The 12,119-nt window shown below is 49.0% G+C and overlaps 2 protein-coding genes across 4 annotated transcripts in view; one reads left to right on the top strand and one right to left on the bottom strand.

The window, feature by feature from the left end:
- P2RX2 (purinergic receptor P2X 2) overlaps positions 1 to 12,119 on the top strand; it is a 65,979-nt gene that overhangs the window by 44,592 nt on the left and 9,268 nt on the right. Inside the window, exon 13 of one of the 3 annotated variants that reach the window (XM_025216605.1) lies at positions 205 to 823. The exons of 1 other annotated variant lie outside the window; for it this stretch is intronic. In XM_025216605.1, the coding sequence (XP_025072390.1) occupies positions 205 to 309 (105 nt within the window). In that variant the 3' untranslated portion in view covers positions 310 to 823. Of the gene's footprint in view, positions 1 to 204; positions 824 to 3,727; positions 5,046 to 12,119 lie in introns of those variants that run through there. One more of the 3 variants, XM_025216606.1, reaches the window with a different exon arrangement.
- The window catches only part of POLE (DNA polymerase epsilon, catalytic subunit), a 63,380-nt gene continuing 59,808 nt past the window's right edge, over positions 8,548 to 12,119 (bottom strand). Inside the window, exons 44-48 of the mRNA XM_006034613.3 lie at positions 11,882 to 12,075; positions 10,993 to 11,193; positions 10,665 to 10,790; positions 9,727 to 9,816; positions 8,548 to 9,391 (exon numbers count right to left, since the gene is read on the bottom strand). Of these exons, the coding sequence (XP_006034675.1) occupies positions 9,278 to 9,391; positions 9,727 to 9,816; positions 10,665 to 10,790; positions 10,993 to 11,193; positions 11,882 to 12,075 (725 nt within the window). The 3' untranslated portion in view covers positions 8,548 to 9,277. The remainder of the gene's footprint in view (positions 9,392 to 9,726; positions 9,817 to 10,664; positions 10,791 to 10,992; positions 11,194 to 11,881; positions 12,076 to 12,119) is intronic.

Raw genomic sequence — 12,119 nt, forward strand, 5'->3', positions numbered from 1 at the left:
TACTGTCATTCTTGAAGTAAAGGTTGTATTAGGGTTATTTCCTCAGCAGTTCTGAGGACATCCTCCAAGTGAAGCACATCAGTAGATCCGAGTGAGCCACCCCAAGGGCCTTTCCCTCCTCCAGCTCCATGTGCCTGTGCCTTGGCAAGAGTCTATTGAAAATCCCCAGACACTGACTGCTCCATCTCTTCTCTCTCTGGCCAGATTTCTCAGTGTTGGGATGGAAACTCAGTGCCAGAATCCAGTATCAAGAATTGTTCCACACAGGACTTTTCACTTGGTGACCCCAATGGCCCCATTCAGTTCTGAGGGCCTACCTCTCTTCCCATCCTGCTGCTCCAACTGGACTAGGCATTACATATGTGGCCAGTAGGCAAGTTGTGTCTACCCTGTAAGAGTTAGTGCTTGGCTGCCCACAAAGCTAAATGCGGGGGAGGAGGGTGGGGGGTACGGATGAAGCAGGAGACCTTCCCCACACCAGATTTCATTCTGTAGGTGTCAGAGCTTCCAAAGAGCTTCAGCCTCTGCAGTAACCTGGAAGTCTCTCAAAGGGCTGGTGGCTGAGTGAGCCCAGGTGCATGGGACTAGGATATCTGTATCTTCCACTGAAGAATTCCCTAACTCTTCACATTCATCCTAAAATCTCTGCACACACCCTGAGGTACTGTCAGCTACAGCTAGCACATGCTAAGGAAAAGAATATTTAAGGGAATGTGCAGAGTCATCCGTTCTCTGCCTCTCCAGCATCCCACCCCCCTCTAATCTGTTAACACCTGCCACTTAGCCTATTGGATACATTCATAGCATACCAGCTGCAGGTAGCAGGAGCCCAGTAATGTTTGCAGAAGATATTGTTTCCTTCTCCCCCCCCCCCCCCCCCCCGCGCTGAGGAGGAAGGGAAACAGCAGCCGTCACATGGTGGTCACTGTCTTCTCTTGGGGGATTGTTAATTCCCTTCCACAGGGAATCCCCTCTGCTCTTCTCCTCTGGGCTCCTCTTTCCCCTATGGCCTCAACCCACTTTAACCCTGTTCTTTCAGTCTGCTCACACTGTGTAAAAAAAACCAAACAAAAAAACACCTTCTTTCTTCTCCCTCAGTTGCAGCACTCTCCAGGACCCTGCCAGGCTTATTTGTGATCTCCAACAAAGACACACACTTAAGACAGTTGTCAGAGAATGATCAGCATGCATCGTTCTCTCCAGGACTGAAACAGTAACAGTGTTGATAGACTTAAGTTGGCTCTAGCATTAATACCCCATGGAGATAATGAGAACACTCTACTTCTTAGGTGGTTGTTTCAGGCTCTCTACAGACCACTGTCGATCACACTTGGGTGCTTTGAAGAGGTGTGTCACAATGGGAAAGAGACAGAGATTTTTTCTAGTGCTTGGGACCTGGGGGTCAGCTACCTGAGACAGCTATATTTCCAGAATCACTGAACACCCTTGCTGTGCTAAATTAGTCCCATGGGACAATTTTGCATGGGAAGGAGGGAGGGGCCTTCAGCAACATTGACAGGACACGCTGAAGGAGCCCTTTGTCTTTGCACCATGCCTTGACAGCTGTATCTGACTGGGAAGCGTAGCAAGTCTTGGCATGCAATAGCAAAGTGGTCAAGCTAGAGATATGAGAGGACCATGCATTAGAACATTTGGTGATGTTTGCAGGGAAGCACATGCCAATTGCTTCAAGGGCTTTATGACAAAGGTGGCAGAACTTCTTAACAATTGGACAGGGACTCCTAGTAATTTGATTATAGTTGCTTTTAAAAGTACACATTGCCATGTCTCCTAATTGGCTTGGTAATGGGTGCATGGCAGCCATGCAGACAGTTACTGTCACCAGCTCTTGTCTTCAGCCTGGCACCATCTCCTAACCTGAAAAGTGGAGAGAACTTTTTCACAAATATTGTAATGGCCCCTGTCTCAACCCTGCTTGGGAGTCTTAACAAGAGACTCCTTGTCCAGGGGTCAGCTCCTCCATCTCTGGTACTTTTTCCCATCTCCAGTCAGTCACTCTTTCACCATCCTCCACCTTCACTCACATGGTGTTCTAGCCAGCACTGCTGGTGCAACGAAGAGCTTCACAGACCATGTTCACTAAGTCAATTAGAAAGAGGCATTTGGAAGTAACTGAGTAAGTGCAAAGAGTGTGTTTCTGAGCATAATTGGATTTTCTGGCTCTCCTGTTTCTGCAGAAAATCCTAGAGCATTCAGTTTCTCACCAGTTTCTTTCTAGCCCCAACACCGTGTTTGAAGTGTGCACCAACCACAGCTGCTTAAATCCAACAGGCTGTCTGGGCACCTGCGACTTGGAACCAGGCTGTGTGTTTCAAGAGGGCTGGCCCCCTCCAAAGACAGTCATTGCCAAGGGGTGGGGGAGGCTCACAGTTGAGTTGAGAAGGGGTCCTACACCAGTTACAGATGTGAGATGGGAAACAGAAAGGAAGGATAAGGAGAGGGCGTTTCACCTGTTCAGAGGTTCGGGGCACTAGAGAGAGCAAGCAGATAAGGGCTTTGTACCAAAGAGCTACTTGTGGCTGCTCAGAACAAACACCCCAGAGAGGGGCAGGAGCAGCAGCAGCCAAGTAACCGCAGAGCTTAGCAGGGGAGTATTTTAGCAAAGTGGGTCATTTTAGCTAAAAGCAAGCCAAGAAACCACTAGCTTTGCCATGCTCTTAACTGTATCCCCCACTACATATACTTTCTGGCAATGGTAATAAATGCTAAGAGCCTGTTAGTGTCTGTGGAGGAGGTAAAGGAACCTCAGCACCTACATTCCCTTGGCATCAGGGAGGACTTGTGGACAAGGCCCCAGTAGTTAGGGCTTTAGGACCCCCTTAAACTGCCTCAGAAGCTGGTAGGTGCTAGCGCCAGCTGAGAGGAAGTAGGATAGGGCAGCATGCTCCCTGTATGTAGTTCAGTTTTGCCCCAAGTTCCCTCATGCCAAGTACTTGGGATTTAAGGGAAACATCACAAGGCTTGGAATAGAAATATGAAAGCTGGCAACACTGGGTGCAGCCCGCTGCAACCCAGCTTTCTTCCATCCAAGCCACAAAGGTCTCATGCCCCCACAAGTAAGAGTAGGGCAGCCGTCTTTATTGCTGCTTATGTTAGTATCTGAACAACTCCCAGGAACCCAGTAACAAAGCCATGTGCAGCCCCTTGCTTTCTTAGAACTTCAATCTGCATAACCTTTCTGCCTGCGCAGAAGGGTATGACCACACCAGCCGCAGCTATGGGCAAGTGAAATGGAAGTATTAGTACTGCTAAGCAGGCATTCCTAGCCTGGCTCCCCCTCCCAGAACGTGCTGGTCTCCTGCAGCACAAATGGAACATGATCTGAGCTGTCAGTCCTTCAGACTGCATTATCTGACATGACAGAGACAGTGGGGAGTTAATGAGCTAACAGGGATGATTTAATCCTTGAGGAGCTTGTAAATTGTACCCTTCACCCCAGCCAGTGAAGGGCTTCCCTCCCCTCCTTCCCCCATTTCCCAGAACAGAGCTGCCAATTCCTCCCAGTAGGGCTGGGCAGATGATGTACTAATTCAATTCTGTTGCTCTGTGATCCTATTAGAGTCAAATTTCCCTGCACCTTTAGAACAGCTCAAATTCTCTAATTCCTTCCTGGGGAGATGAGGAGCTGCACTGGGCATTTTGCCCAGTGCAGACCCAACATCCTGCCCCTTCCCACACCACACCACTAATTCCCTTTTATTCATAGGGTCCCATCCTGCAGCCACTGACAGTGAGGGGATCATGCACAAGTTGCCAGGCAAAGGCCCCACCATTGACTTTCACTTGTTTCTTGTTCACTGCAGACCCTCCAGGCAGGTCCAGCCTGCTCTCCACTGCCACTTGGGCAGGGCCTTGCGTTAGCAGGCAGCAGGGAGGCATAACAGGAACCATGACAGAAGATAAGGCAATACTGACTTAGTGATATAGACTAAAAGCTAAGATGACTGTTTGGGGTGGATTTTAAGTGGAAAATCAAAAGAAAAGCTTTCATTAACCAAAAGCCAGGCAAAAGATGACTGCAAGTACTTTGGGATTACCTAAATTCTTCAGCTGTTTGGTGTAAGAGTTTGCTGGGCTTAGAATACTGTATTATCCTGAACCTGCTGGAACCTCAGTTCTCTTTAAAAACTGACCAATAAGATACAAGCAAAATATTCCAAGTTGCTGTCAATTTCCTTATTGGCTGGCAAATACTTCTTCCCTAACTCTAATGATTTGTGTGTTGCCTACCTGAGACAGAAGTGTGGCTTGCTTCAGTGCCCTGTTGCTGCTCCATCCATGAATTATGAAATGCATGCTGCAAAGTAAGAGGACCTTATTCACCTCCCAATGATGTAAAAGGAAATTGGCAACAGACACCATTGGAAGTTCAACTATGTTGTAAAGCAAGGGGTGACAGTGTACAGCCCAAGAGCCAAATCCAGCCTGGAAACCATTTGTATCCAGTTCACAAAACTGGGAGACTGTTGGCAAGTCAGCAGCAGGAGGAGAGTGGCAAGGGCAGCAATGTGCCAGGGAGGAAGACCTAATCCATTAAATTGAGACTACTGCTCCTGTAAGGTCACCAACCCCTGCTATAAAGACCAGATCATAAAACAGTGGAAATATAATAGTGATGATAGAACTGCTAGAATAAACTATCAAGGGAAGTGATGGATTTTCCATCTCTATAGGTATTCAGATCAAAGTGGATGCCTTTCTGGAAGATAAACTGTGTTTGGCTAAAGCATCTTGTTCTCAACTGAGGGGTAAAGGGCAAAAAGTGTATGGCCCGTGTTGCACAAGAGGTCAGACTAGCTGATCTCTAGTTTCTACTCTTAAACTTTATGAATCTATAAAAGTGGGTCAGTAGTTCTCCCTGCCGCAGACAGCCAGACAATGCAGGAATAAAGCAAGAAGTTAGGATTTCTTAGGGTGACACCAACAGACCTGATGAAGAATGTCTTGCATTCAAAAGCTTGTCTAACTCTATTGTCCAATAAAAGATAGCACCCTTAGAAATCCTTGCCTCTCGTATAATTCCTAGACCATCACAGCTACATTACTCTAATACTACCAAAGCAGGAATAAGGCAGGGTAGAATTGCACTTGATAGACTACACCAGGGGGATGCAACCCCCATCCCACAGGCTAGATACAGCCTCTGGAGCTATACTATCTGGCACACAGGGTTCCTCAGCCTGGAAATTTGCTGGAGGGGGAGTGGTGACAGCTAATTGCCACTTCCCTGCTGCCGGATTTCCAGACCCATGGGGAGCCCTGTGGGATGGAGAGCATAGCGCCAGATTACATGCAAAGGCTGATCAGGCCATGGTGCAGATCTGGCCAATAAGGGTGGCACAGGGCCGACTGGGGTACTACAGGGTGGCATGAGGGGGACCAGGGCAGCATGGAGCTGATTGGAGCTGTGCACAGCCTGATCCAGCCTGCAGACCAGCCCCACATCACTCATCCAGCCTGTGGGCCAAAATGTTGAGCGCCATTGGACTACACCATTAGCAATTACCATATTTTCTTGCACACACCCCTTTCCCCAAATATAATGCACACCCTATTTCTGGCAGGCTCCAAAGAAAAAAGGCGGGGGTGGGAAATCTTGCCTGTGAGTAAAGGTAAGCACCAGAGGGCAGGGGTCTCTGGGGCTCAGGGCTGTGTTAGGGATGGAGTTGTGCACTGGGACTAGGGCTACGTAGCTGGGTGGAGTCTGGGGCCTGATTCAGCACACCACCTCCACTGGACCAATGCTCTGGTGCCCAAGCTGGCATGTGATGTTGGGGCCATCCCACATGCTGGCTCTGGGGCTGCATGCCAGGGATAACCTTGTATACTGGTTCTGGAGATGTGTGCCAGATCCAGGGCGGTGTGCTGGGTCAGAACTTGGTGCTCCAGCCACAGACCAGCCTCATACACCATCCGTTTGGCATGTGCTTGGGCAGGGGGACTCATAAGTCTGGAAATTAGGTGGAGGGAAGAAGCAAGTGGTGACATTAATTGCACTGGCTCTAGGAGCTGTGGCAGTTAATGCAACCACCACTCTACCTTACCTCCCTCCATACCCTGCAAATTTTACAGATTCATGGGGAGCCCTTTTCCTCACATGTAATGTGCACCCGTTTTCCCCAACTGGTTTTGGGGGAAAGGGTGAAGATCCTATGTGAGAAAATATGTTATAGTGCCTCTTCATAAATCCCACCCCCTCCTCAGGTCCTCCTCGAGGAAGAAGGGATTTAACACACATCTGAAGGGCCCCGAGCTCCAGACCAAACATCTAATAACCCCTGTCTGCCCTGAGAGACACCTCTTGTGTCACAGCTACTTCATGTAGGAGGCAAGTGTTTCCCTCACTTGCTGGCACTTGATATCCATGCGGAGGAGAAGCAGCTATTTGGCATCAGTACCAGTCTTAGCAAACTGTGAAACTCCAGCGTAGAGCTGAAACAAATCTTAATTGCTCTTTTATTAATTCGCTTACCAAAAACTCCATTCAGTGGAGAAGTCTGCTTGCCCAGCAGAGGGCAACAAAAATGGTTAGGGGGCTGGGACACACGACTTCTGAGGAGAGGCTGAGGGAACTGGGCTGATTTTAGTCTGCAGAAAAGACGGAGTGGGGGTAGGATTTGATAGCAGCCTTCAACTACCTGAAGGGTGGTTCCAAAGAAGATTGAGCACCACTGGTCTAGCTCCACTTTTTTTGTACCAGGACCCATTTGTAAACATTGATGGCCAGTCCTGACCCACTGCCCCTCACTCCTGACCCTAGGCCCCAGCCCTCCAGTGTGGGGGCAAGGGGTGGGTGTGGGGTAGGGGAGCCCCAAGCAGCCCTTTACAGGCTGGAACTGCCAACCTGCAAGGGAAAAAGCCATGGTTTCCCATGTTTTTCTTCTTTAAGGGAGAACCCATTTATAAAGTTTGCTGATCCATTTTTAAAGTTTGTGACCTTTTCATATACTCTCAAGACCCACTTTTGGGTTGCAACCCAGTGGTTGAGAAACACTGAGTTAGACTGTTCTCAGTGGTGGCAGATGATAGAACAAGGAGCAATGGTCTGAAGTTGCAGCAAGGGAAGTTTAGGTAGGATATTAAGAAAAAAGCTCTCACTAGGAGGGTGGTGAAACACTGAAATGGGTTACCTAGATGAGGTGGTAGAATCTCCAACCATGGAGGTTTTTAAGACCCAGGTCAACAGAGCCCTGGCTGGAATGACCTAGTTGGGGATGGTTGAGCATAGGGTTGGACTAGATGACCTCCTGAGGTCCCTTCCAACCCTAATTTTCTATGATTCTATGTCTTCTGAGCACCTCATGCTTGCAGATGGAAGGGATTGTTAATAGAAGAGCTGGGTCCTTCCTCTGCTGAAGAGCCTGGCAATACTGCTGTTGCGCAGCCAAGGTAACAAATCCAGCAAAGGGAGGAGATGGGAAGAATGAACTGCATGGGGGCTAGTGCTCTGAAAGAACAAGGCATTGCACTATCAGGAGCACACAAGTGAGGAGGAAGAAAAGCTACCAAGGCAGTTTCATACAGAGCATTAAAGAAACCATAAAATGCCTTCCAAATTCAGCACATGGTGTCATTACAGGTTTAACCCTTTGTAACCAAGGAGCATTTATACATACCTTTGTCTGCCCATACACGCTGGAAATCCAGCGCATCAGAGCAGACTCAATTAATCTGGTCCATGGAGCATGCGAGCAGATGTGCCTGGCACTGCGTCACATGTATTTATATAAATGGCGAAATGCACATCGGCACGCAGGAAGTGGCAGTGGTGCATTTTTTTTTTAACCGAAACACCTTCGATGTCTAAGCCTCTCTTGCACAGCTGCAGTACACTTTCTAAGTGTTAATGCACATTTCGCCATTTATATAAATGTGCACGCTGCAGCACTGAGCACTTTTAAGAGTGCCCAGTGCTGCGACACATGCATGTATACAAATGCCCAAGATGCACAGCCAAGGGAACACCAACACCCCTCCCCGCACCCTTCACTTAGTCACTAGTCCCTGAGAATTTCAGATAACATCAGCTTCTCAACGCTACTGTGTTAACGCTGCCCATTATGGAATTGAGGCATGATCCTTCCACCTCATGCACTAGCTGGGGCCTTAGGCACATTAATCCCTGGAACAGCCTACAGGCAGTGGCATAACTAGGGCAGGATGACTGGGGCAGCTACCGCAGGCACTGACATGGTGGAGGGTAAGTGCTGCTACTGCAGCTGGAAGTCACCACTACTCCTATGCATGGCAGCTGCCCCAGGTGCTAGCTGCATCGTTATGTTTCTGCCTACAATCAAACTGCAGAAGCACCTCCCCTGAAACTGCAGCAACCACACTGTACATCACAGCCAGGTTGGACTCTCTGCTTGTCACCGCTACTGATTTGAATTTGTGTCAACCATGGCAGGGGCTGATCTTCAATAGAGTGGCTGTTCCCTTCCTTCTCCAAAAACATCTGGATTGCCACCCAATCTACCCCACTGCAGGCTTGCTCTGTCCCCCTCTGGACAATTTTAGCACTCATTGCCCTTCCCCATTCTGCCTGCGCCTCCGCTATAAGTTTTTCCTGCTATACTACAGCACCAGCCCAAGGGTGAGGGGTTAGATTGGAGCTGGAGGAACAAAATTATTCTTTGAGCCATAGCAAGTGGTCATCCTCCCCCCCACAAAGAACAGGGACATTCTGTAGAATGTTTATTTACAGATTTATAAAACCCCACAATAAAAAATAATCAAAATCAATCAAACGCAGCAGGGGAAGTTCTCAGAACGCAGTAACCTAGGCCTGCATTGTGCACTGCCAGACAGTATCCTGCCTCTGTGCTTCCACAGAACAACTCCGGGCTCAGGCCAAAGGGCAAGATGAGATCAACAGACTTGCTTTACTGGCGCTCTTCCTCAGCAGCAGACTGGAACTAGCAGCAATGTTTGAAAATACAGTGACTCAGGCTGCTTGGCCTAGTCTCTCTCCTCTGTGCCCTGGGATATGGCACCATCTGACTTCCTTCCCTGCAGCATGCAAAGACCACATAATCTTGCCACAATCTCCATCACAAGACATAGTTGAGTCTACAGCCTGATCTCAGTAATGCTCCATGTACCCCTGAGCTGGCAGCAGCAGAATTGAGAAGAGCAGCAGATAAGTGACCCTTGCCACCAGTAGGAGCTCCTGTTGCATGGAGGAAATGCTGACAGCACAGGGCCCACCCCAGGCCCTTGATACAACAGAGGGCAGGGGGGAGAGGGGGTTGTTCCATCACCGCAGGAGCTGTGGGTTCATTTGCAGCAGCCACTCAATGGTCTCCAGTAGGTAGGCCATGTTATAGTGCCGGGCAATATTCTGAAAGATGTTTATGTGTTCCACAAAGGTCTGAGGGGAAAAATAAGAGCAATCAGGGGAGGGCCAGGCCATGGTGCTACACATGAAGTAGTTGAAAGGGCCACACCACCCTGAAGCATGCAGAGCAATTTGACACACCGAACAACTGAGGAGGCAGGGATAGCCATGATCTTGTACCCGGGCAAGATAAGCCAGGCACAATGCAGGACATGGAAACACGTGAATGCAAGAAGCCAGAAGGCACCAAGAGGAAGCCTAAGAGGTAGGATTTTGAATAACTTTTCCAGAGTCACTAAGAGGGAAATCCTGTGGAATATCCTGGGGACAGGATCCCTATGCACTCTGAAGGAAGAGGAAGCACACACCTTGGTCTGGATCATCAGGTTGAAGTCTCCTGCACAGCTGCAGTACACAGGCATGTGGCTTTCCTTCACGCCTTTGCACTTCACACACATCTGGAGAGCAAAGGGACTCAGATTGAGATAAGGAGACAGGGCTGGCTATCCCCATCTATCCCTCCAAACTTTGCAAAGGAATGGAATGGTCTCAATACGCTCACCCCCAGACAACCAGCAAAGCCTCTCCCCCTGGGGTGAGAGGAAGTTTGAGGGCTGAGATCAGGACCCACAGTCCATCAGAATATTTTGTGATAAATATATGAGGGTTGTCCCAGCTAGAAGGTATTGCAATTATATTCAGTGATCATAAGCTGCTACATTGTGCAGTTGAATAGCACTGAACAGTTGTGCATACAGCAATCACTGATCACAGGCCATAAGGGCCCCTCTAGACATACAGGTAAAAGGCATGACAGGATCTGATGCATAATCAACAACTGTGCCCACAAGTGCATGGCCAGAGGTGTGACTGTGGGATCCAGCATCAGATCCAATCACATTTAATTGCCAATGCAGGTGAAACCCAGGACTGTGATCCCAGGCTCCTCTGGCCCTGGCAAGTAGCAATCTCCTGCAGATACAAGTCCTGCAGCTGATGGGACTTGCAGCCATCTTTAATGCGAATATGTAGCAGGGAACCTCCATGGCTCAGAGCCTTGTCAGCTATCAGAGCTTCCAGCTGCAGGGGGGCACCATGCACTGCTGAGACTGGGAGTCCTGCATCTGATGGGATTCCCAGCTGTGGCAGTGCCCCATGCATGGCCACAGGAAGGAGTCCCATCAGCTGTGGGACTTGCAGCTGCAGCAACGCTGCTGTGAGCTGTGGGGTTTACAGCTGCAGCATCCTCTCCAATACAGGGGGCAAAAGCATGAGAGCTGCTATGGAGATAATGCCAGCTTCTCACCAAGTCCTGCAACGTAAAGGCCATCAGCTTCTTCTGCAGGGCCTCCACCAATGCTTTTTCGATGGAGTCAGAATTATACTCTGCCTGGCAGTTTGAACACACCCAGCTGGGCAACACAGACCCGTCCTGCAGGACAGAGAGAAAGGGATGAGAGCAAGTTAGGAAGGAAATGCAGATACTAGGTAGCAAATGACAAGCCTGAAGCATAACACCCTGGACCCCTCACCTTTCACAGGAGTGAAATCAGATACATACTTTGTGCAAGACCCTGAGAGCCTGAGCTCCTGGATGAGAGGAGCTGTGGCAAGCTCACGTGGCAGCCTCATACCTGAGAGAGAGCAGGGTCTTTGCAGAGATCAAGGTCCCTACAGAAGTTACAGTTCCTGCAGATAACCTCGGGGAGTACATAGGAACGGCAGGGGTCCTGAAACTGGGCTTCCTCTGAGAATTCACCGACTTCAATCAGGCGCAGGAGATCTCGCTTCAGCTTATTTACTTGGTTGGTTATATTTGCATCTAGGGACAGCACCTTCAGGAGGAATTATCATGTGAGCTTACTAGCATTAGCATGACCCATGGTAATAGGAGAGAAAGATGCACCTCCCACTCAGCTCCACCCCTTCACAAAGTCATAGCAACCTAATCTTCCTCTCCTGGGTATCTGAGCTGGTCATTAAAGCCCCTAGGCTGAACATGGATATACCTCATGTCCTGCACAAGGCAAGAGAAAGTTGTAGAAGAACTGGGAACCAGATTTGGGTAGCATGAAAAGGCATCCTCTTTGTGGAAGATCTGCCTCATTGGTCACAAGTTGCAGCAAGGTAAGTTTAGGTTAGATATTAGGCAAAACTCTCTCATAAGGAGGGCAGTAAAGCACCGGAACAGGTTACCCAGAGAGGTTAGAGAATCTCCATCCTTGGAGGTTTGTAAGACTCAGCTAGACAAAGCCTTGGTTGGGATGATACTGCTTTGAGTAGGGGGTTGGACTAGATGACCTGAGGTCCCTTCCAACCCTAATTTTATGATTCTATGAAACTCACAGGCTACAGCCCCTTTGCTCTCCACAGGAGGCAGGTATGAAGAAAGAACTGCAAGGTAGGCTGAAGGATGCACATTTGGGATCCCAGATTTGCCTTCTGTGACCCAGGCAGGATTTGTCAAGTGCTCTCCTGATCCAGCAGACTTGGGCCTAGAAGTCTTGTAGTGCAGCAACTCACCTTACAAACATACTTAATAAATTCCAGAGCTGGGTTGGTGAGTGGCAGGTAAGAGCCTGGAAGTACTGGGAACGTTTCTGAGGGCTCCGAGGCATTGCGGGAACCACTCATCTTCTTTTGGATTTTCTGCGTGATCGTGAAGAAGCTCTGAGTGAGCTCGTTAGAGACATAATCCTGTGAGAAAGTGATCATACCTGGGGAAGAGGATGGGATGGGGAGGGAGAGACAGAGAGAGACA

Source organism: Alligator sinensis, unplaced genomic scaffold (assembly GCF_000455745.1).
Source record: "Alligator sinensis unplaced genomic scaffold, ASM45574v1 scaffold295_1, whole genome shotgun sequence".
Classification (NCBI taxonomy): domain Eukaryota; kingdom Metazoa; phylum Chordata; order Crocodylia; family Alligatoridae; genus Alligator; species Alligator sinensis.